This window comes from Protopterus annectens, chromosome 7.part1, assembly GCF_019279795.1.
Source record: "Protopterus annectens isolate FY-2018-M chromosome 7.part1, PAN1.0, whole genome shotgun sequence".
NCBI classification, from domain to species: domain Eukaryota; kingdom Metazoa; phylum Chordata; order Ceratodontiformes; family Protopteridae; genus Protopterus; species Protopterus annectens.
In genome coordinates, this window is record NC_056740.1 from 298,655,986 (window position 1) to 298,682,257 (window position 26,272).

General features: G+C 34.9%; 1 protein-coding gene across 2 annotated transcripts in view; it reads left to right on the top strand.

The window, feature by feature from the left end:
* Positions 1 to 25,411, top strand: part of LOC122807739 (phosphatidylinositol 4,5-bisphosphate 3-kinase catalytic subunit gamma isoform-like) — a 782,658-nt gene extending 757,247 nt beyond the window's left edge. The window contains exons 10-11 of one of the 2 annotated variants that reach the window (XM_044078723.1): positions 13,026 to 13,183; positions 24,662 to 25,411. In XM_044078723.1, the coding sequence (XP_043934658.1) occupies positions 13,026 to 13,183; positions 24,662 to 24,925 (422 nt within the window). In that variant the 3' untranslated portion in view covers positions 24,926 to 25,411. The remainder of the gene's footprint in view (positions 1 to 13,025; positions 13,184 to 24,661) is intronic. The other variant, XM_044078724.1, reaches the window with a different exon arrangement.
* Positions 25,412 to 26,272: the final 861 nt, after the last annotated feature.

Here is a 26,272-nt window from a genome sequence, read left to right on the forward strand (position 1 = left end):
TTCATCCTGGACTGTGTCTGCAGCAGTACAGCTTCCTTCGGATTTTGTTTATTCAGATGCTTTTTGGAGTAATCCTTCCCTCTTTCTCTTTATTTATTAATGACATTATAGAAGATCATCCCTCATTGAATGTTACACTATACATTGATGATACTTTTCTTCTAGAACCACACCAGTATCTCTCTAACCTTTAAAACACACACACATCAACAATCCTTCTTTAATCTCTGCACCTGGGCAGAGAATAAAAACATACACACATTAACCATAAAAAGACCAGTGTCATGCTCTTTTTTACCCCTAAAAACTATCACAACTGTCATGCTTGAAAATAACAGATTACCATAACAACACTATTCCCATGGGGTCTGAATGTAAATACATAAGCCTTATTCTTTATCTCACCCCCTCTATCCTGCTGCATGCATAGCACTTTCTAAAAATGTACTGCTTCCAACACGAGAATATGGGTTACCATTTCTACTCTTCCATGCTACTTACAACACTCATAGACTAAAGACAGCAGAAAACAAACTATATAGATTCACTTTACTCACAGACCCTCATGATCATCAATTCAACCTTCTCAAAAAACTAACTTGAGGGGAGTGTGCCCAAGACGGTGAACTGCTAGTGGCACTCTGTTTTTGCTCTGTTTATTTTTTTCTTTATGTGACATAAACATTTCAAGGCTGTTGGCCATTTTAAGTACTATTATTACTTTGAGTTATACTTAAAATGATCAACTCTGATAATAATTTCCTGTCAAAAAACTTCAAATAGATCTACAGCCTTCTTCAGAATTAATCATATTAAAACTTCTTCTTAGGATGTATTAGTGAAGAAAGAACTTCAATCTATTCTTAATATTCAGGACATATCTCTAAAATTAGATAAACTTGACAACAAAGTTAACACAATAGAAGAAGAAAACAAGAAACAAATTGAATTTTTAAATGAAGTTATCCAACAGCAACAGCAACAAATCTCAAGTATGGAAGAATCAATTACAGACTCAGATGGCAGAGCAACTGAGAATAAGAATCATAAAAAATTAATTCTTGCTTAGAACAATACATTTCTGGATAAAATAGATGATCTGGAGAATAGATCAAAAAGGAATAATGGGGTTCCTGAAAAACATGAATGTGAGAATATGATTATTTTTTAAATACTTGGTTGCCAAATGGAAGCACTCTCTTTTTGAAATGAAAGAGCACATAGATCTTTTTGTACTAATTACTCTAAGAAGAATTTTTCATCTCCTAGGTCTATAATTGTGAAATTTATTTCTAGACAAGATAAAGACAAGTTTCTAAAAACTGCCTGGCAAATCATCCTTTACAAATAGGACACAACTCATATTTGAAAACGATTTTCTTCATCTGTTATATCTAAAATAAAAGTCTTCATCCCACTGTTAAAAACTTTGAAAATAATCCAATACTAATGCTCATTTTATTTTCCCTGCCAAAAAAATAAAATATCTTCAAGACAGACAAGAAAAATATTTGAGACTTTAGAAAATGCTTTATCATACATTAAAATGAATAAAATACTTGACAGCACTGAAATAATGGATTGGATCCCAACCTCCTTGAAGAAACATGCAACAAGAAATGGCTGGTTAACTTCAGAAAAGAATAAGAAAATAAAAGATAAGTAAGACTATGCTTAAAGTGATAAAGAATTATACAAGAACATATTTGAATAAAAGTGTGAAAGAAATGAATATCAAATGAGTAGCCAAAAACATTTTTGAGAAATTTAATTATAGTAGCTATCATTTAAAGTTGTATTTGAGAGCATAAATACATTTTGTTTATTTTGTGGAATATCCTTAAAATGATTTACAGTAAGATAAAAATGTCATCATTATTATTTCTATTAAACAAATACTGTTTAAATTTTTATATTACATTTTCTTTTCTTACATTTGAATATACTAGTAGTCTTTTTAATACATTACTAGTACTCTATCATATTAGTGGCATTAAACTTATTATGTAGTTTATTATAAGATTACTTTTCCCCTCTTTAAAACACAATGAAAAAAAGTGTGAGAAGGAAGAAAATGGGAAAATATTTTATATATAGGAAGTATTTGTCTTTATATGATATATTTATCTTTCTATTCATATTTTTGGGTGATGGTGGGGATTGTTTGCGTTTGTAAACTTTTGTGATGGCTGTGGATGATGGGGAGCCAATTTGTGGTTTGCAGCTCCCTTGTGGATGCCTGTGTTTGTTGTGTCAGTTGGTTGTCTGTGATTGAGGGGATTTGTTGTCTTTGATGGGATGGTTGCTGTTAGTGTTTGGGGTAGTGGTTATGAACGCCTCTTGCCTCTATGTTTTTCTCACAAATTAGTAGTCAAGTTCAAGAGATTGCAGTCACTTGCTTCAATCTTTTTTGCTGGACAATTATTATTTGTTCTAGAGTTGTGCACGAGCTATATTTTTAAAGTAATATAAAAGTACCCTCACTCAAGCAGTTGATGCTTTGTTCTTGTGCTCATGAGTTTTTTTTTTTTTAATGAAAGATGATGCAAGTCACATTCAGCCAAGTTAAAGGTCAAATATTATGGCAATGCAGACTCTTACGTGCTATTGTGTACACTTTAATTTGATTCCTTCACATTTGCTGTCACCTTTTCTGATGCTGAGTTATATATATGTATATATATATATATATATATATATATATATATATATATATATATATATATATATATATAAATGTTTGACAACCACCGCAAGTTAAGTAGCTAATAAGTGCTGTGGAACTTTCATTATTTTCCATTAATGTGCGAGTTATCATTTTAAGTAATGGCTTGCCACCAAAAGGGTCAAAGAGCATGAATTTAATACAATTGTATTTGCAACTTTTTCTAGATGTAGTTAGTAACATATTTTCCTGGAGTTACAGGTTGTTGAAATCATCATAAGCATGAGATATGCTTTCAGGGTTGTGTGCCTGATAAGTGTTGAAACCTAAACACCTCAAAATAATTACTGTCACTTCTGGTTAAATATAAATTGCAGTAGTTAGACACAATTCACTTTATATTTTATATGTGTGTTGATGTTCCTGTGTGTCATTCATGTTGCATTTTCCTTTTAAAAGCAATGGTGATAAGCACAGCACTGATAAAGGTATAATGCCATGCTTAAAATGACATTTTTTTCTATCCTTTATATTGCCTATTTGAGAACTCTAAGTTGTGGTACTTATTATATAACTGAACCTATGCAAGATAATATATTTTCTTATTAGATAACATTTCATTTAATGAACTGCTGTCAAATATTTGACCATCATTAAAGATTAATACAAGAAAAATCAGAGGTCAATGAACAGAAGCAAGAATGCAGTGTGCATTTCAATTACACAGCACACACGTGGATCATAATTCTCATTATTTAAACATTTTTATCAAGAGTCATCCTTACTTAGGTTTATTTCTCCAATTTGTAAATACTGATGACTAAAAAGGTGGTGCAAAAATAGTTTAATTAAATAATTAACAATTAAATAGTTTAATTTTCTTTTTAATCTAGTCTAGCTGTTTTATTTCTGCAAATGTTAGTCAAGTATTATTAAGAAAGGTATGTTTGAAAATGAGAAGGTAACAAGTTACGTGAAAAATGAAGTAAAAAACATTAGGATAGCTAAGTCTGTAAATAGTTTAATCATACAAGCAGCAGTCATTTTGATGGAGATAGGACATGTTGGATTAGAAAGTCGTGAATCAATAATAATTTACAAATTAGTTGTTGGCATTCATTGAAGGTCAACTTAGATAACATATTCAATGGTTTCCCTACCACATAACATTTGTAATGCAAATAATGTTTAATGTATAATATAGTGTTTGATATATTTTATTTATTTAAACACAAGCAAGAACTTTAAAGTCTTTAAGGCAAATCTTTGCATTTTCCTTATACACTTATAGATTAATGGGTGACTATTAGCCCTATAATTCTTACATTACTGTATCACTATAAGATGGAAGCTTTACTTATTGGATATTTTCTCTCTCTCTGATTTCTAAGAGGTGCCTTAGGTTCTGATGGGGGAATACATTCAGTAAATTGAAAGGTAATATTGTTGAAAAAGAACAACAGAGTAAAGGAAATATGTTTGCTACAAAATCCTGCTGTTGTATATTACAGTTTTGTGTGGAATTCAGTGTGTTGTTTGGATTTTTAATGAATGGTGGCACGAAGTTGCTCAATTTAGCTATGATTCATATAATGGAATTATAAAAGTAATTTGAACTCTAAATATTGTTAAGATATATGCAGAGATTGTAAGCTTTTTTCAGTTGTTTCTTTTCTTGATAATTTTACTATAAAGTAAAGTAAAGTAAATGAATCTTGCTTTGGTTATCTGAAAGGAACAGAAGTGAACTTGAAGCAAGGTTTGTTATCTGCTGATTAGAAGTTTTTTTTGTTTGATTTTATATAATATGTAGTAATTCTCACTGCAACAAAAAGGTGTGATAAACTTGATATATTTTCTTTAAAGTAAGTTATAGAAATTTTGTAAAGGAGGTAAATACAGTGTCAATCACTCATAGACCATAAATTTTAAATGATCTTAGAGGACTTCTCTCACAATGACCTCTCTAGATGCTGGTGGAAGAAAGTGAAAGTTTGTCTTTATTTCAACTAATATTTTAATTAAACAATAAACTGTCAGCAAATATATGGTTGATTAATATCAGTTAGCTGCATTATATTAAGTAATACTAATAGTTTGACTAACTGGATAACACAGTGGTGCAGCAGTAGCTTTGTCACATCACAGCAAGAGGTTCTCCAGTTCAATTCTTGGCTGGATTCTGGTCAGAGTCTGTATGTCCTCCCTGCATTCATGTGGGATTTTTCCAGGTGCTCCAGTTTCCTCCCATGTTTCAAAGACATGCATCTGGAGCATTTCTCCCTGGGCCTCCACTGAAAATTGGCTTCATTCTAAGTCAGACTTTCCCATTAAACAAATGTTAAATAAAATAAAATCAATAAAAGTGAATCTTAGCTGACTAAATGAATCTTAGCAATATTTTAGATAATTTTTTGATGATTTAGACAAAACTATAGTAGTTAACATGTTCTTAACATAACACTGGATTTATTCCTTACCTGGATTCTGGTTGATTTACTACTGGGATAATATATTTGATTGAAACTTCTTTGCTTGTTTTCTAATTTTCTAGTGCATCTTTAATTTTAGTCTTGAAAGTGCAACTAACATCAAACTCAGTTTCTGTAAAATGTCATTATAAAGTTAACAGTTTTATATTATAACATGTATATTTCTACTGTATATTTGACAATTGATGTGTCATTGTTTTTAATTATTTCAGAGTAAGTGTTTCACATTTAAACCTGTTTGTGATAGCATTAACGCAATTTGAGTAATATATATATATATATATATATATATATATATATATATATATATATGAATAATATGACATATCAAAGGAAATTTAGGTCATGATATGATTAAATAGTTATTAGTGAAATATAATAAAATAAGACTCTTTCAGATTATTTATTATTTTATATATGTTTTTAGATTTCAATAAGCACTAGCAGATACTTTTGTATAGATCTGTTAAGGTGATTTGGGAGGGTAATTTGGATGCTTTTTCTATCAAACTAGGAATATTAGATTCCAAATTAGGTTGGAATGCTTTATTTTCATTTATTAGCTTAAGTTGTTATTGTTTGATTATGTCCATAATGAGTGTATTGTTAGTTTCCAATTTTAAAGGTGGTGTACATATAAAGGAAGTCAATATCCATTATTTTAACTTACAATTTATATATGCAAACACTAATTTAAATATCAATGTAATCTTTATAATATATGTCACTTAATATTAATGGTTTGAATAATAAGGGGAGGTATTGTTAAATTTCTAAAACTACATAGTGCTCAGGTAGTTTTTTTACAGGAAACTCATCTTGTCGAAGATGATATTAAAAGATTAAATACTAAAGACTATACAATTCTAACGAGCTCAAATATTAATAAAAAAAGAAAATGTGTTGCTATTTAATGGAAAAATACCATTGGACTACCTAAGATAATTAATTAACTCCTTCATAGATTTTAAAGGTAAGATGTGCATATGTTATAGCTGAATTAAATATAACACTGTATACTTTAGCAAACAGTTATTGGATCCCAGAAATTGGAGCTAAAATAGCAAGTAAACACTTAGAAACTATAATTTTATACATGAAAGGAAACCTTATTCTAGCTGGTGACTTTAGCTGCATCTTATCCAAAAAAGATACTACTTCTAAAGGTAAAATTAGCATTCCATCATATGCTAAAGCTCTAAATAAATGTGTTGATTCCATGCATCTTAAAGAAGCAAATGATTTTAGACTACCTCTTTACTCATTAGTCATACAGATTTGGTACCAAATCTAGTATAGACAAAGTCTTATTTCAATTAATCTTCTATCTAGTGTTGATAAAATTATCATCACATCTTGCCCTTTATCAGATCATAATGCTGTTACTTTTACACTATCACTTAGACCTAAATTTCTCAACTCAATATAGTAGATATCTAGCATATTTAATAAAAATTAAAGGAGTTAAAGAATATTTTGTTTTTAAATGAGATAAAACACTTTATTGATATAAATAATAATGGAGAAGTTGCTAACAGTATATTATGGGACTCTCTAAAATCTTATTTAAATAGAAGAATTAAAAGCTGGTATATTAACAAAAGGGAAGAATGGGATAGAGACGTATTATCTTTACAAACCAACATTGATAATTTAAAAAAGGATACACATGAAAATAAACAAAGTGTGAAAGACAAAATAAAATTGCTTAATTCAAAATATCAACATAAAAAGGAGAAACTGCAGCATGGCTTACAAAATTACAAAAATCTTTTAACAAAATGGTAATCATATTCACATCTCAAAGAACGCTTCATCAGACCATAAATAAAACCCTCAGACAAGTAACAGCTAAAACTGTTTAAACAGATCACATGACTTCAAGTGAGATTTTAAAGAAAAAGATTCATTCAAACCAAATCCTTTGTCAGACTGTAAATTAATAATTCATCTCATTTCTATTTCTTCTGTCTTATTCTTGAGGTCACATAGTCTTAAATTATTAGCTACAAAGTGCTCAACTGAAAAGGAAGATGTGTGATCAGATCCTTAATATATAATGTGTTTGGTTAACGCAAGTTCTCACAAATATGTTCACATGGGGAATCTATTCATTTTCCTGATGTCAAATGCAGGACAAACTCTGCATTTTGCCTGACATACCAGATTTGTGCTACAGCAATCTGCATAAAAAGAGAATGTATATGATCTTTTAGTAGTAGGATGCACGCAAGTATTACTGTTATCATTGAAAGAACAGACACTCCATGACTTGCTGCTAAAAGTGCCTCATCCCTGTCAATTAGACATAGCCACATGGCTGCTTTTATAACATAAAAGCCACTTCAAGAATTTTCTGTTCCTGAAATAGAACTTTGGATCTATGCCTACAGTCTCCTTAATCTTTTCATCCACAGTAAGAATGGCCAACCTTTCTTCATAATCTCACAAATCTGACTAGTATTGGAAGAATACAAAAATAACATTCTTAATTTATTAGGTTTAATGCTGTCCTGTTAGTTTTCAGATTACTATCAATTCTGTTATCAGAGAAATATGGCTGGGCTCTCTCTGCCCTGTCTATACTACCTGGGGCTAGAAATCAATCAACCTCATTCTGGGAATATCGCCTTTTTAAAAATTCTGCATTTAATACAGAAAAAGCTTCATGGAAAGATTGATCCTTGCTGCAAAGTCTGGACACTCTCATAGCCTGTACTTTCAAAAAATTCTTATAATATACCGGGGATGCATGATTCTCCTGTGTAATAAACTGTTCCTCCTACAATATTTTCTAAACATACTGGTGTTCAAGGTACAATCTTGAATTTTTGTAATTCTAACATCGAGGAACTCTATTTCTTGTTCTGAATAGGCCAAGGAAAATCTTAAAAATGGAGTAGTTGAATTCAGGTATTCCAAAAATTCATTCAACATATTAACTGGACCAATCCATAACAGAAAAATATCATCAACAAAATGCTTAAAAATTGTATACAACATGACAATTGTCCATCCAATAATGCAAATATGGTTTCCCACTGTGCCATTACCATATTGGCATAAGCACTGGTGCAGGTGGTACCCATCGCCACTCCCACTTTTTGTATGTAGTATGTTTCATCAGACAGAAAAACATTGTTTTCAAGAATCATTTCAGTCACCATGCAAACTAGAGCAAACTTTGCTTGAGTATATTCGCTGTTGCCCATTAAATAAAGTCTAACATATTCTATTCCTATGTTGTTCAGAATGACAATGAATTGGAAGCATACATCTAAAGTGACAAATGTGGATGTTGTAATGATCTGTTTATCCTTAGCACATTCATGTAAAGCTCTTAAAAAATCTTGGGTATCTGTTAGTACAGTGGGAGCTGCATTAATAATAGGCCTCAACATACTTTCCACATAAATAGATGGGTCTATATTAAAATCGCAAAGAGGCGTTAAATCAAACACCTCTTCACCGACACATAAAGACTGAAGTCTGAAAATAACAAAGGCTCAGGCCAGTGATTTTTTTCCCAGGGAAAACATTCACTTGGCCTGAGCTATAGCATTGCCCTATACCCCACTATTGTGTGATCTCGGAGTTGGTATATTAAAGTTGTGAGAGTTGTGACATTGGGGAGTATAGGGGAGTGAAGCCCCCCCACTTAGTTATGTTTTAAATAGTGTGTGTGTGTGTGTGTGTGTGTGTGTGTGTGTGTGTGTGTGTGTGTGTGTGTGTGTGTGTGTGTGTGTGTGTGTGTGTTTGGTATCACTGTTTTGACCATTCGCAGTTTAGTGCGTTCAGGCTTTATGTGTCGGTGAAGAGGAGTTCAATGTAACGCCTCTTCAAGATTTTAATATAGACCCAACTAGAGAGTGGTTTGGTAAGCCATCCCCTACCAGAGACTATTGAAATTATTAGTCTCATGACTTGGTTTCTCAGATTTTTATGTATTTTTGGAAGGCCTTGTAATATCAGTTCAAGTGGAAATTGTACAACGAGGTGCGTATATAAATCATAAGAAAGGCATCTACGCATAAGGCTGTCATAGAGATTAAGATGGACATGTGGTGCCAACACTAAAGTATATAAAAGTATTAGATGTCTGAATAATAATATTAACCCTTATTACTGGTATTATTCAATACAAATAAACACTATGGTATTTTCTGAGGACAACAAAAGACTAGTTTTGATGTTAGCTGTAAAAACAACTTCTTTACTATATTGGAAAAACTTTACATGGAAAATTTTACATAGAACTTGTTTTACTCATCATAACATTCATCTTATGTATGATATTTCAGATATTAGATGTTGGAGATGCAATATATCTAAGAAGGCAGACTGGTTTCATATACTTGCAGATTATCCTACAGTTGCTTGTTTTTGGAAGAAAGTCAAATACTTGATGAAAGCATTAAGGCCAGATAACTTTTCTTCATCAAATTCATTGACTTTATCCAATGCTCCAGCTCCTAAAGCTATACTGAAGTCACAAATCCTTGCAATGTGGTCTGTTCTAGTTATAGCTAAGAAAGTTATAACAAAAAAAAAAACTGGAAGAAAAAGACCTCACCTTTGTTTTCTGAATTTACCAATATAGGAAATATGGTTTCTAAAAGAGAAATTTCTACAATCAAGCTGAAAAACACCAATATTGCTTCTTATAACTGTTGGATAAACTTAAGGAACTTATTGGATAAATATTAACATATAATTCTATGTTTTATAGGAACCTGTACAACTCATTATGGATTTTGTAAATATGTTGATGTTAATTGTTCATTTGTTTTGTTGTTCTTTAAAAAAAAACAATAAAAATTGAAATAGAAAAAAAACTAACTTGACTATCTGTCACTTTAAGAGTGACGTATCTCTTAGGCACACTGATATATATAAAGTTCTTATTGATGGCTACTGCCTGCCATTAAAGAGGGAACTCCTTCACACATATTCAGACAACAGGCTCATTCATTTAGAAGTAGTCAAGAAAATGGGATCATATTGAGTAGGACTCTATTCATTACAGTTAAAGGTGGATGAGCTTTTTTCAGACTGGGCGATGCACTGTTGAACAATCTCCCTCCTAAGATAAAAAGCCAAGGGTTTAAATGAGCACACTCTGAGCATCTCCACAGTGAAACAGCATGTATGTGCTACAGAGATAATGGTTAGTTGAATCGTGTTACACAGCTTAAACTAAATCCAGCTAAAATGTAACTCATACTGTTTACTAATGTATTTGAATGAAGCATAACCAAGGCTTTGGCTTTATTGGCCTGAGTGCATCCACAATGACCTAAAAACAAAAAAGTAAAAAGTCATGGACATTCAGAAGTCATATAGATGAAACACTTGATGTCCTTAAGGCATCATTTGCATATATCCCATAGGCATCTATAACAGGAGGTTTAAGGTATCACACAGTGAAAAGTCTAGCTTGGCTAGGTTTTCTTGTAGTTTTAGGTATTATAATCTAATATATATTTTATATATATATATATATATATATATATATATATATATATGTGTGTGTGTGTGTGTGTATATATATATATATATATATATATATATATATATATATATATATATATATATTTATATATATATATAGGGTATATATTATTTCTTCAATGAGGGCAGCCACAGTGGTGCAGCGGTTAGCGTTGTCGCCTCACAGCAAGAGGTTCTCCGATTCGATCCTCAGCTGGGGTGCCTTCTTTTCGGAGTCTGCATGTTCTCCCTGTTTTCGCGTGGGTTTCCTCCGGGTGCTCCGGTTTCCTCCCATATCCCAAAGTCATGCTGTAGGTGGATTGGACACTCTAAATTGGCCCTAGGTGTGAGTGTGTGCATGTGTGTGCCTTCCATGGAAGGTTTGGCGGCCGGCTGGCAACTTGACACTGTAAAACTCCACTGCCAATCATGAGCAGACAGGTGATCCGCTGTGGCGACCCCTAACCGGGAAAAGCCGAAAGAAGAAGAAGAAGATTATTTCTTCAACAGCTTAGGTTGTTGACTGCTCAACACCTAAGCGTTGATGTTTCAAAATTGTGAATGGCCATATAAGAGAATTCTTTCCTCGGGAAATAATTAACTTGGCCATTATTGGGGATTTGCCCTTTCCCCAATGTAGAGCGATCTCGGAGTTGGTATATTTAGTTATGGGGGTGTGGGGGGCACAGCCCCCCATGTCAGGGGATGTGGGGGGGTGAAGGCCCCCACTATATTTAGGTTGAAAAGTTAATTTTATTTCAGGATGGCCTAGTGAATTTTTTCCCGAGGAAAGAATTTGCTTATATGGCTGTTCGCAATTTTGAAACTTCAGCGCTTAGGTGTTGATCATTAAGCATTCGACAACCTAAGCTGTCGAAGAAATAATATAGACCATATATATATATATATATATATATATATATATATATATATATATATATATATATAGTGCTGATCTGTGGATATTATTGCTTGTCAAAATGATTTATGTTATGCCAGTTCTGCCCTAACAATGTGCATGTTAATTTGCTCATATTCAATGATCAATTAAATGTATGTTAATGCAATGTTTGCTTAATTGTGTCATTGTCAACTATGCTCAAATTTTTCAACTGTCAGTGTGATTTATTCTCCCGTCCAGATGCACACATTCAAAATTGTACAAATATGTATTTATTTGTGCAAGTCAAGTATAAATTTCTCTGTGCTATTGCCTTGGACCTGAGTTGTGATGAGAAATGGTCTTTGGATCAACTCACACGCCCAGTTATCTGACAGCAAATAAAAAATAAATTAATTCTGGATTTCCACTTGACTAGTAAGCAGATATTTGCTGGTGTCCCTAATGAATGGTATCTGATAACTATCTTTCTTCTTATGTATTTGCCTTTTATCCTAATAAGAGTTTCTTTGTGCTAACTGCTGAGTCAATTTCCAGAAGTTAGTAGAATACCTCTGAGACCTTGTTTTTTGCTGTTGTGGCTGCTGTCTTAGCCTCTTTGCTAGTAAATCACTATTTATTCTTAGCCCAGTGCATCGTTTTTATCTCCCACATCTTCCTACGTTCCTTTCTTTAGATGACTTCCTGGGCTTTGTATTCTACCACCAGCTTTAATTATGTACTTTATTTTAATACCTGACTGAATTGCATATCTGTTCTATCACTTTGGCACACGCTATTTTAACATGAATGCCACTCTTCTGGTCCAGCATATTTCCTCTACTTATAGAATATATATATATATATATATATATATATATATATATATATATATATATATATACCTCAGGTTCTAGAGCTTGGAATATTTCCTTGAAATCCTGTGTTTTCACTCCAGTCAACTTCTAGGTCTTCAGCCTAGTTTTTGTTGATCTTATAGCCTACTCTAACCACTGTTTTCAGCTGATTATTGTCAACAGTGATTTATACTGGGGCCGACTGTTTCACTGCGGACAACTTTGCAATGTGTAATTTGGCCCCAAATGTATTTTCCTTACCAGGAGGAATTCTACCTGAGTTGCTTGCTGGCAACTCTTGTACGTGATCTTCTGATCCTCTTCCTTGGCAAACTATGTGCTGGCTACCATTAAGACTTTTGCAAAGCAGTAACTTGACTTAAAAAATGCATCACAAAAGATGATAAGTAGTTACAATGTGGCTTGGTCTCATCACGTCTATAACAGCTAAGTAACAAAAAGATATGCACATACTTAATCTGCCAGGATACACTGTAATATGACTGCTGTGTTAACTAAGATTCTTTTGCAACCACTTAGGATCTTGAATGATTTGGACTCATAATGAATCTGAAAACAACAGCTGCAATTCAGTTTCCTTAACCGACTCTTCTCACTGCATTATTTTTATTTATTTACAGGGAACTTGTTCCATATAGACTTTGGACACATCCTGGGAAACACAAAGAGGTTCCTGGGTGTAAATCGTGAAAGAGTCCCATTTGTACTTACTCCAGACTTCCTATTTGTCATGGGGAGAGTGAACAAGAAATCAAGTCTTTACTTTCAGAGATTCAAGGTATGGATTCCACTCAAACTTTACTCACCTGGCAAGTATCTTCACCTTAGTAGAAAAGATATACATAACTCATTCTGTAAAGCTAAATTCATCCAACTTCTTTTTTTTTTTTTCAAAACAGGTTTATTGTTTTAACATATAAGAGAAATATCAGAACAATTTTATACAAGTAATTAAAAATAGGTATTATTATAATATTCAACAAAACAACTAAAGTATTTACAAAGACATCCACTACAATCAGATCAATTAATTAAACTAAAATACCATGCTATTGAAATTAAAATTTTTTTAACAAATTTTGTAAATTATCCCATACAATAAAATAAGATGTTTTTCTATTTGTTCTAGTCCTAATTGTGTTTATTTCCATATGGCACACTATATTCATAACATTTTTAAATTCATTGAACGAAGGAGGTGTATCTGAAATCCAATTCCTAGTTATTATTTTCCTAGCCACTGCTAGAATAGACCATAACAAGGGAAGCTTAAACTTTTTAACACTTTGAGGTACAGGTGTGTTGAATAATATAAGAGATTTAGAAATAATGAAATTATCTGTAGAAAGAGCCTGCAAAAATTCATTAATTGACTTCCAGTATTCTTTCAATTTTATACAGTCATAAAACATATGAGCCCAGTCAGCATTAATTTCTACATTACATTTCTTACATAGATTATCTTTAATTCATCCAACTTCTGAGTAAAATGGCAACAAGGAGAAAAATTTATTGTAAAACTGTGACTTAATTTTCTACATTAATGTGTTGTGTGTGTATGTGTGTGTGTGTGTGTGTGTGTGTGTGTGTGTGTGTGTGTGTGTGTGTGTGTGTGTGTGTGTGTAAATTATCTTCACACTTCTCTGTTTTCCTCCGTTCACCTATACACAGTGTTCTGAAGCAGGAATATGAGTTGTTTTAAGAGGTATATAAACACTTGTACTGTCAGAAGATGGCACCGTTATATACACATCCATGACCATGAGAAAACAAACGTGACATAACCTACAGATCATTTTGATATGTTATAGATAAACTAGCATTTTAGCACCCATGATAAGCTTTAATTATCCACAGTAGTGCATCGCAGTAACAATAGTTAAAGGCATTGAACTTATAAGGTTTCTTTCCTTGATTCCAAAATCAGATCTTATCAAATAAGCTATAGGAAACTCTGTTAGCTGATAGACAAGCCTATTGTCCCCATACACACTTAAGATGAATGCCCTCTGTTTGGTAAAGCAATTTGCTACAATGACTGCATGACTTAAACAATGCACCCACACTTGCCAATGATTTGCAGAGTCATAAAGAAGTTAAGATATAGACATAAACACTTCTGTCGATGTCGGAGTAGTGAGTTCATACTCTGTTTTTTAAAATGCCTTTGCTTCATAGACAGTTAAAAGATTATTACAAACCATTTTATATTTTTATTTATATTTGTAGAGATAATATAGTATTAATACCATGAAGGGGCATGGTTAGCTCCATAAAATGAATAAAAGCAACTTCTGAAGGAGTGAATAAAAGTGTTTTTTTTTTTTAGCCAAAACCAATGTCAATACTTTGCAGATGTTCATCCAATGTCTTTTCCAGACATAACTTAAAATATGAAAAAAGTCAAGTGGTATAGATAGATAGATAGATAGATAGATAGATAGATAGATAGATAGATAAATAGATAGATAGATAAAACCCTGTTCCAAGTTCATTTTGCATGTCTGGTGACTGCCGGAGCTGGGTGAGGGAGGGAAATGAATGGCAAGGATCTGCCTCTTCACCTTTGTCAGGAGAAGGGAAGGAGACAAAGGAAGGGGACTACGTTGAATAATAAATGTTTTGTTTCCAGGGGTCAAACCCCCTTCCACCCATCCCCTAACTTATTTATACTAATTGTATGGTCCCATATCACTGGAGAAAAGGACAACCTCCACGATGTCGGAAAGTGGTTTTCAGTAATACTCATTTGCAGTATGGCACTCACGTAAATATAAGTTGCACAATCAACTGGCTTCTGGTCAAAGGTCAGGCTCAAGGAAGACATACTAGAAAGGCCAACAAGTATATGAATGAGTGAATAAGACAAGGCTTATGAAAGCAAGCCCAAATTCAGAAAAGTAGTTTAGCATCTGTGTAAGTGGAAACTGAAGCTTTACAATGTCATAATCTTCAACAATGAGAAAGCATCTTCCTTTCTGAGAAACAGGACTTTGTAGTAGAAGGCCTTCTAATGTATAATAGGATTTCCAGAACTTGGATTAAAATCAGTCCTCAGCTAATTACAGTCATCTTGATACTGACAGAAAAGGTTTTTCCTTAGTGGAAGGTAAAGAAGATAAAATATTTTTGCTGCATGAAAACTATCATTGCATGGGGACAATGGTGGTACCAGGATCACTTTTGCATTACCATTTCAACAAAAGTCAGTAGGGTAAAGCAGGGGACACATAAGGCAGTTTGTTTTCTTGAATAACTTGATGAGGTATTGCAAATGTTATTCAGATTTGTGGGTGACTCAACTTTCTCCAGAAAGGTGAAAAACTCCCTGTGCAGCTGCCCTTACAGAGTTCAGGTGCATAAAGTCTTGGGGGAATCTGACTCTCATGATTCATATGAAATGCCCTGTGTAATTTGCTTCTATTAGATTCTTGCACTGGCAGATTAGATAGTTGTAATTGCTGATCCTTGAACAATGGCCATTATGTACTGCTAGCCTGCAGTGGTCATAGATTAGATGAGATACTTGTAATTATTGATCCACGGACAATGGCCTTTTCCAGTTATATACTACTAGCCTGCAGGGGTAGTAGATTAGGTACTTGTAATTGTTAATCCATAGACAATGGCCATTTCCAGTTATGTACTGCTAGCCTGCAGTGGTAGTAGATTAGATTAGGTACTTGTAATTGGTGATCCATGGACAATGGCCATTTCCAGTTATGTACTGCTAGCCTACAGTGGTAGTAGATTAGGTACTTGTAATTGTTGATCCATGGACAATGGCCATTTCCAGTTATGTACTGCTAGCCTGCAGAGGTAGTAGATTAGGTGCTTGTAATTGGTGATCCATGGACAATGGCCATTTCCAGTTATGCACTGCTAGCCTGCAGTGGTGGTAGATTAGGTACTTGTAATTGTTGATCCATGGACAATGGCCACTTCCAGTTATGTTCTGCTAACCTGCAGTGGTGGTAGATTAGGTACTTGTAATTGTTGATCCATGGGCAATGGCTATTTCTAGTTATGTATGGCTAGCCTGCAGTGGTGGCAGATTAGGTACTTGTAATTACTGATCCATGGACAATGGCTATTTCTAGTTATGTATGGCTGGCCTGCAGTGGTGGCAGATTAGGTACTTGTAATTGTTGATCCATGGAAAATGCCAGTTATGTACTACTAGCCTGCAGTGGTGGTAGGATATTGTCTATAATAATTCTTCTTGCACAACTTTACTGTTATATTGCTAGTGTTTAGCTGAATTACTTCCAAAGGTACAGAATGCATTTACCTCTAGAAGGACAACTAGCTTTTCTTTAAGGCTAACATGCCTTTTTCTTGCGCAGTGGACCAACATCCTTGAATTAACAGATCCTAGAAATAAGCACCACAACTTGAGTTTGAAGCATCTGACATCAGGAATGCTACTAAATGAGATGGTGATAAAGATCTTCTTTATCACTACCATCTATAATCGTTATTCCGTTTCTTTACAAGCGATGAACAAAGAGATCTAACTGGTCTGTTGTCTGATCCACAGAGTATGATAGCAGTGTTGAAAGATCTTTATGTGAAATCTGGTCAGTGACACTATGATAATCTTTATTGAAATATGACACAAGAGACCTAGAAAGATCATTTCTGTTAATTTGGTCTGGTATGCTGACCAATGAAATAAGACAATTTTTACAAATTCTTATTGGAACTGAAATATTTTTATTAGACTGAGACAAACAGACACCCAGAATGATCTTGAGTTCTGCTGTTACCAAATATGAATCCTTTTTATTTACTATCCATCCTAAGGACTCCAGAAATAGAATATCTTTCATGAGGCTGTCTCGTTAACTGTTGTGGGCAGTGAGCCTGGATGAGACAGTTAACCAGATAAGGATACATTTGTGCACCCTTTCTCTTAGATGGTCTAGTCAAGGTGGACTAAGCACCTTGTGAAGAAAGTTTGAGCATCTGAAAAGCTGGAATGAATAACCACAACCTGAAAGTGTGTTTTTTCCTCCTTGAGTCTAATATATTACATGTGAGAGAGACAGAGTGGAATGTGCTAGTGCATATCTTTCAAGTCAAGAGCTGTCATCCAGAATCTGTGATACTGAAATAGAAGGCATAATTGTAGGGTCATATTATTGAATTTCTGCACCTTCAAGTATGTGATCAATGAGGAGAAATCTGGAATAATCCTTAAAGTCTATTTAGCTATGGACCAGGTAAGCCCAATGGAATCTTTTTTCAAGTTTAATGAACTTTGAACAAAACACACTTCAAATGAAACATGAAAGGTACACTCACTATTAACTTATCAGCTAACATTCTGAATTTCAAAGAAATGTTTGGCTTTTGTTAGAATATATGTATGCTATCAGAATCACATGTGGAAGTGCTTTGACATTTAATGTGTTTCATGGAGTGTCTTCAGAACTTTTTTCATCCACTCATCCATTAAGGTTTTACCAAAGGTATGGTAGAAGTGAGTTTTTCCAGATCCATGTAAATGTGCAGGATGAATTCTGCGATGGATGCTTAGGGAATACAAGGTGACATAGGATGATGAGTTTCTCCATCTAAACAGGTAATGAAAGAGGCATCTAGAGGAATTGTTCTTACCAATAAGCAAGACATCACCAGATTAAGAAGTGTTCTGTAGTCTAGACTTCTTTCATTCATTCATTCATCTGTCTGCTTAATCAAGTATAGGGTTGTGGGCGGAGCCAGGGCCTATCCCTGCACTATGTTGGTTCAAGGCATTTAAATTCATCTTAAATGTGGAGCCAATACTTCACAGAATGCACACACATACACACACACACACACACACACACACACTCATGCAATTTCACATAGCTTGTATGCCTACATACAATTTTGAGGCTCTCCAGTTCACCTGCAACTTACCTTTGGGATATGGAAGGAAACCAGCTCTTGGTTAAAACCTATGTGGATAGAAACAGGTTAAGTAGATTCCATACAGAAGGCACCCTGGCCAAAACATGAACTAGAGAGCCAAACACTGTCAGGTAGCAATGCTAGCCACACTGCATCACTGTGCCATGTCTAGATTGCAGGTACCCCCTTTCCACATATATCACAGGGTTGAGATTTTTGGCACTGGCCTTTATAAATATAGAACTGTGGGTACGCATCTTCCTGAAAAAAACCCAGCTTGTTCCAGTCGGTAAAGGAAGAAGAAAGAGTAGAAGAAAAGGAGTCCATGGAAACATTCAAATAAATGTGATGCTGCTCATGTGTCTCACCTTTGGTATCTACCTCACATGTCACGGCAGCTACCTCTAACTGAGAATTATTCTCATCTTGGCCAGAATATTTCCTTACTAAACCTGACCTTTTAATACAAGCCTGCATGTCGTCTTTTATGAAAACTACAACAGATTTTGTGTAAAGACTGTAGCAGTTTATGCAGCTTTATTCATATGCCTGTTATGCCAAGTAGAAGTTTTTATAATTTTATATAATGGTCAAGTCTGCATCATTCATATCAGCAATTGTTTGCCTCAATGCCTCATAAATGACAATAATCATAAGGAGGTTTAACAGCATGGTGGAACTAAAGGGAACAATTGAGAAGGTGGGGCTAACTCAAATGGAGTACAAATGCATTGTAATAAGGTAATCTGACAGCATAGTTATTTTGTTAAATGAAACAAGTGTCATACACTACTGCACATGCTAAGTAACTGTCTTGCTTTCAATATAGCAGACAAAGCCGTCAGATCTGTTGTCCAGTTACAACAAACGTGCAAAGGATAATATAAATGTTTAACTGTGCAAATGCAAGTGCTGTATGAAGTATTCTCAGCAGCTTTTTACAACAGCAACACATGAAGGAAGCAGCTGCCCCCCTCCCTGATCTCTCAGTAACCACAATAGTTACGGGTCAAAGAGATAGAACTTGACACATACCCATGACGTCAGAAGAACCAAAATGAAATAAGTTCTCTTCCCACACTGGGCAGGAGTATTGAACCTTCTGTACTGGCACTGCTGCATGGCATGAGAACAGTGACCACTGTACTTTTGTCATGCACTTGCTCAAATGAGACTTTGATCCAAACTGACAGCTGGATAAACTTGTATGGTGCTTCATCTATTCGCTTACAAATGATGACATGTAGGAATATTTATGATGGAACCTTTATTCATTTAAAAATTTAATAGCTATAAAAGAAATATCTATCTATCTGTATATATATATATATATATATATATATATATATATATATATATATATACATATATATATAAAATATATATATAATATATATATATATATATATATATATATTTATATATATATATATATGTATATATATATATATATATATATATCTATAGGTTTATTTTTGTATGGTCGAACCGAACCCCATTGAATGATGGGATTGTCGACCCACATACGCTAAAATGACAATGTCAAATTTCGACATTGTCAAAATACGACTTGTCTTCGACCTCGAAACTGGCTTTAACATGGGTCGAAATAGGGGCGAGATTCATACTTCGACAATGTTGGTTTTGACATTGTCGCCGCTCGGCCTCCAGACTTTGACTGAAATGGGTTCACCCACTTAGACATCACCATAGTAAACCTATATTGCATATATATATATATATATATATATATATATATATATATATATATATATATATATATATATAGATAGATAGATATAGATATATAAAACTGTCAGATGCATCTAGGTTTAATAAAATAATTAACTGCTGTAGATTTGAAGATGTACAACACATTATCTCCTCACCCTACACTATTGATTTTGTATGTTTTCCATAGCTATGACACTTCCCCAGTACAAGAAGCTGTTTGCCATCTGCTGTGGCCCATACCTGTGTGCTGCATGCAAATTACATCTGCAAGTGGTTGCACATTTATGTGGCTATGCACTATTATGAGCTTAGATAGCGTATGTGGAACACCGGTCGCCCATGTTGGTAATGACCAGGTCTAGAATATTGTTGCCACTGGTGGGGGGTGTGGATAAGTTGATCCCACGCATTGGAATTTATGAATTTCAGAAAACATTGAGCAAATGAGCTGGTACATGAGTAGTTTTCCCATTTAATGGTGGGGTAGTTGAAATCGCCCATTATGAGGGTGTTTAATTGTAACCTAATATTTTCCAGTGTATCACAAAATGAGGAGTGGGAATCCTGGGGCATGGTGGGGGATCTGTAGCAAGTTACAATTTGGATTGTGGTCTTGCCCAGAGTTAGTTGCACTTGGATAATCTCGGATGCATTATGCTGAGCAACTAGCCTGGAGCTGTGGATATCCTTAATGAATATGGACACACCTCCGCCTTTAGTGTTTCGGTCCAGGTTAGGTGGCCAAAAGGTGTGGTATGAATTATAGCCTGGTAGTGCAGGGGGTGCTCTCTGGAGCCTTGAACCAGGTCTCTGGCACTGCACAGATGTTGATGTTCTCCATTTTAAGGAGTACATCGAGTGAATGGATTTTGAGGTTTATTTAGTGCAAACTGGGCTGGTATATTTGTGTTTTGCTAGAGCGTTTTGAGTATCTTGGTTTCTAATGGCTTGGTAGTGTTCCTTGATTTGATCGCTTAGTTTTCTTACTGTTTTGCCTACATAGTAGGCTCCACATTGCTCGCAGACTGCTAGGTGCACTATGTCTGTAGTGTTGCAGTCAAATGCTTGCTGGAAGGTGAAAATGTACAGAGAGGATTTTAGGGTGAAGTGTTCCCCTTTGGCTATGTACTGGCAGCAGATGCATTTGCAGCAGCTGTACATGGCTGGTGGCCTCTGAGCATTAGGAGTGGTGGTTGGGGGGGATGTGTCGAACATAACCTTAAGAGATAGTGTTCTCTTGTAGCTGAAGACTGAGGAAGGTCTCAGTGCTTTTTGCAGTTCATAGCTGCTTTTAATGATCTCCCAGTTGTTTGTAAGTATAGTTCTGATGGATTCTGAGTCCAGCAAGATTGGCAGTGGGCATCTGGTGCTGTCTTTGGAGCCTGTGTTTCTCTTCAAGTTGTGGAACCTGTATCCTAATATTGGAGGGTATCTGAGGAGTCTGTTATCTGAAATCTCCCCTCCAGATACTGTTGGTCAGTTCCACAGGGTAGTGCTTGTCAATGAAGAGCTTGGCTAGGAAGAGGCATTCTTGTATGAATGTTTCCTCTTCGCTGACCATGCGGCTTAACCGCACAAATTGCCCCTTTACTATGTTCTTCTTCATGAAGAAGGGTGGTGGCTGGTGTATTTGAGATAGCTGATGCAGAATATCTGTTTCCTGTGTATGTTGGAGGAAAATGTTTTTGAGACCGGGTCTAGGGACACCGTGACATCCAGAAATTGGACTTCATTCCCTTTGCCTGAGAGGGTGAAGTCCAAGAAGTCTATGCTGTGGTTGATTCTGTCTAGAAAGGGGTTGAGTTCCTTGGGGGGGGTCTTTCCCAGAGGAAAAAGATATTGTCTATATGGCATTTATATAGTCTAGTGGACTCAAACCCGGCAAGGTTGGTGAGGATGTCCATCTCCCACCAGCTTAGGACTAAGTTCTCGTAAGCTGGTGACATTTTGGCTCCCATAGCCACCCCTTGGAGATGCTGGTAGATCTGGCCGTTGAAAGAGAAGAAATTATTTTCCAGTACTATTTCTAGTAGTGAAATCCATGTTTGGACTTGATGTGGTGGGGTTTGGGTGCAGTTGGCTAGGTATTTTCCCACACTGTCTAGCCCCTGTTGGTGGGGGATACTGGGGTACAGTGCCACTATGTCCAGTGTGACACGGGTGCAGTAGCTTGGAATTGGGGGTAGCTGGTGGATAGCATTTACGAATTCCCACAAATCTGAACCACAGCCAAATGTAATTAGCTTATCTACCCCCCTCCCCCAAGAGGAATTAGGCAGCTGGGGCAGTTTTTAGAAAAAAACTGTTTTATTTAGTCTTCACAGGTCTATGAGCTTTCTTGCAGTTAAATCTGAATGGTTTTACAGAAAGCTCTGCCCTGGATATGAAGACTTTGTGAGGGGATGGGTCAGAATAGCCAGGTATGATATATGCTTTAATTGGTGGAGGTAAAATACACCTAATTTGAATATATCTAAATGTTCACCAATGGTATGGGGTATCCACACTTGCTATTCCTCCCCCTGTCCTCTTACACTACTTGTATATTATAGAGTAATATTTGTTAACTGTATTCAAGAAAAATCTACCAACAACTAAGCCTGTTCAAGCAGGCTAATCCCTTGTTCCTTGTTTAAACAGAATTGTGTGTTAATAATTTAACTGATCAAAATGTTCTGCACATGTTATCAAGGATTCCCTAAAATTTTAACATTTTAAAATGCTTTCACCATCTGGCTTCTTCTGATTAATCTGAGAAATCAGTATAGTAGTGTAAGTGCCCAGGCGTCAACTTTTTTATCAGACTTTTTGTGTGTACACAGAATGATTGGCTTGTTTGACACTGCACATTTGTATGTGGCTCATGAGAATTAACATTTATTAACTGATGTCAAGCATACAACTATTGTAAATATAGTCAGTAGTAAATGTTAATTGCTCAGTCAGTAACAAGTATTGTGCCATCTGAAAGTAATATTTCTAAATTTTTCTTAACTGCTGTTGGATCTATGACTTCACCTGCCTTAGGCAGCCTAAAGATATTTAGATTGTTACTCCTTGCTTGACGTTCAAGATCGTCCATCTTATTTTTAATATTTGTGCATTCATAAAGGATGCGTATATTTGTTGTGAATGAAAAGCTGGTATAGTTTGCTGCTCTGCAAACATGGCTTCTTGTTCCTGAAACAGTGAATTTTGGAGGTGTTTTTGCTGAACTTTGTGACTGGATGTTGCACATTTTATTTGCTGCACTTCTATGTCTGTGGACGTCATGATTCTTGGAAGACTCTTTATTGCAGTGCAAATGGCTTTTACCTTTTCAGAGACTTGAGAGGTGTCTGTCATCATTTGTACCACCTGTTTCCAGACAAAAACTAAAACTTTTCACAGGGAAATATATCATAAGTAGGCAGTTTGTACATATGATTTTACGATATAGTGGTATTGAACTCTGCCCAATTAGTTAAGGGGAAAAAAAAAATCACATTTTGGTTCCAAGAAAATACCTACAAGCTAAGAAGCTCCATTTCAAGCCCTCTCCTCTTTGTACACATCTGTGTGGTTTCCTTTGCCAAGAAGTTATTAAAGCTGGAAAACTGTATTCAGTTTAAGAATGTTTCAAACAGGACTTCTGAATCTTAATTTCAATGGAAGCTTTGCAGGTGTACTGTCTCTCTCTCTCTCTCCTCTTTTATACCATTTTAAACAGTTTCAGAAGCTGTTTTAAGCATGACTTCCGAATTTCTTTCTTTATCTCTCTCCTCTATTAAATCATTTTAAACAGTTTCAGTTTTGAAAAGAATTTATATCATTTTAGTTGGTCTCAGTGCCACACCTTTATTTTCTCTCCTTTCTCATTGAATATACTGTTGAAGAAGCTATCAATTGTATTAACATTTACTGCATATCTGGCACTTGCTATTTCACTTAACCTCTGAATTTTCCTTCAGCTTTCTGTGTAAAATTTTAATGTATCTGCACTCTGATGATGCTATATATCTTGCCAGTAACAAGATTTTTATTTCACTTATATTTCTCAATTTTAGAAATATTTTTTAGGAATGCCTATGCAAATGCATGACATATGTTGATATTTTTCACATAGTAATCACAAGAAAAAAGAAGATAAGTAATTTGTTAAAAAAGACCCAGTAACCACTAGCCTCAGGTATAGGTGAAGGATGTTTATACTGCAAACAGTATAGATATTTGTTTAGTAGTCTGGGTGTCAGCAAGCTGGCCAGGAAGGGGAAACACAAGTGGCTGCCCACATTCATTCATTCAGTGGGATATAACTAAAACCATGGAAGGGTGAATCTATTCACTATCACAATGAGACTTAAGGATGCATAGAAGGGGATGGATGTATATAAATTGAGTGCTTACAAGTTATATACGTAGAAGCATGTATAGTCCCCATAGTATGATATTATCGGGTTAAGTTTGTCAGACTTCACCTTTACATGTAATGAGTTTGCAACTTGGTTCTAAGTTTAGCAGAGGAAAACCAAAAATATACAAAATAAAATCCCAACTATGTCTTGTATAATTTCTAATTCTAATTTATGTATAATGAAAAGTTATGCCAATGAATTACTAAACTACTGTTTTATTTCTATAGGATATTTGCACCCAAGCGTATCTCGCGCTACGCACACGTTCCAACCTACTGATCACACTTTTCTCTCTAATGACATTGACTGGGATCCCAGAGCTCACACGCACAGAGGATATGCAGTATCTGCGAGAAGCATTGGCTCTTGAACAAGATGAGAAGTCTGCCCAGGAACACCTCTTAAACCAAATCACCATCTGTGAGAATTTGAATTGGACTGTTCAAGCAAACTGGTGGATCCATATGGTAATGGGTATCAAGCAGGCATGAACCCATGAACCCATGAACCCATGAACCCATGAACCCATGAACCCAACAAAGTTTTCATTCACATTTCTCACACAGAACCAGACAAAATGGTAGACAGCCTTACTAAAATTGCTATGGCTTTGGTTATATCCCACTGAATGAATGAATTTGGACAGTATGTGACAATAATCATAATAAAAGACACCGGTATTCTATTCTTATTCTTTTCTCTTCAGTAAAGCCATTGCATTTTATAGTACATCTTCTAAAGGCACTGAAATAATAAAAATCATTTAACTATTTTTGGCATTTCAAACCAATTAGAACTTGTTTTTCTCATGATTTTTGTTGTATTACTAGCAGCGTGTTTAGTTTTCTGTTCCAGAAGTCTGATTTTATTTTGATTGCTTATATAAACTTAAACGAATGACAATCAGATCACTGTAGACATCCGAAATTAGTAACAAATCATTGGTTTAATGAATGCATTTTGTGATTATTAAAACAGAAGCTTGTTTGCTTATTTAACATTAATCAGTATTATAGATAATGTTTTATGATAATTATATTACAGTTTTCCATTGTCCTCTGTAGTTGTTTTCATGGTGTTTCCATTGTATGTTATTCGATCAGTAATAACAAACAAAAGCAAATCGGTGTGTCAAAGACAAGAAAAGAAATTGTATGATTTATTTCTGGTCATTAAGTTTGAGTCAGTTAACTGATTCTGCTTACAGAACTAGCTAGCCATGCCTGCTTTGCCAGTCTACCTGCTCAAACAGGTAGCTCCACACTTGTTTCAGGCCTTGTCATTCTTCGCTACTTTTAAATACATGTAAGAGAAGGGCCAATATGCTGTTTCCTATTGCTAGGATCCTAGCATTTCCCTATGCCATGCTTATTCCTGCTCCTGCTTTCTAGGAACGTACAAAGTGTATACGCTGGACTGCTGTACCTGCTGTACATTGCAGTATTATGTCATATGGAATGTGTAGTGTGCCAAGCACCCTTATTATCCCTTCTGCTCAGTGAGCATAGTGCCATCAAATGGCCTTATAGCTAATAAAGGGCTGCAGGACTTGTGTGCTTATGGGTGTTTCTGTTGCTTGATCCCTCACTCAAGGCTGGATAATCTAGTTGCCTTGCCTCTGTTAGACCTGTGTGCTCACCTCTATCTATCTATCTATCTATCTATCTATCTATCTATCTATCTATCTATCTATCTATCTATATCTGTATGAGGGTTACACCATGCTGATCTGGTGAAATGTAAAATACAATATATGTTACAGATATACATCAGCAGTCCTTTTGTGAATTGCTGGCATATATCACCAAGGCGCTACGTACTTGCGTGACTATGCATGA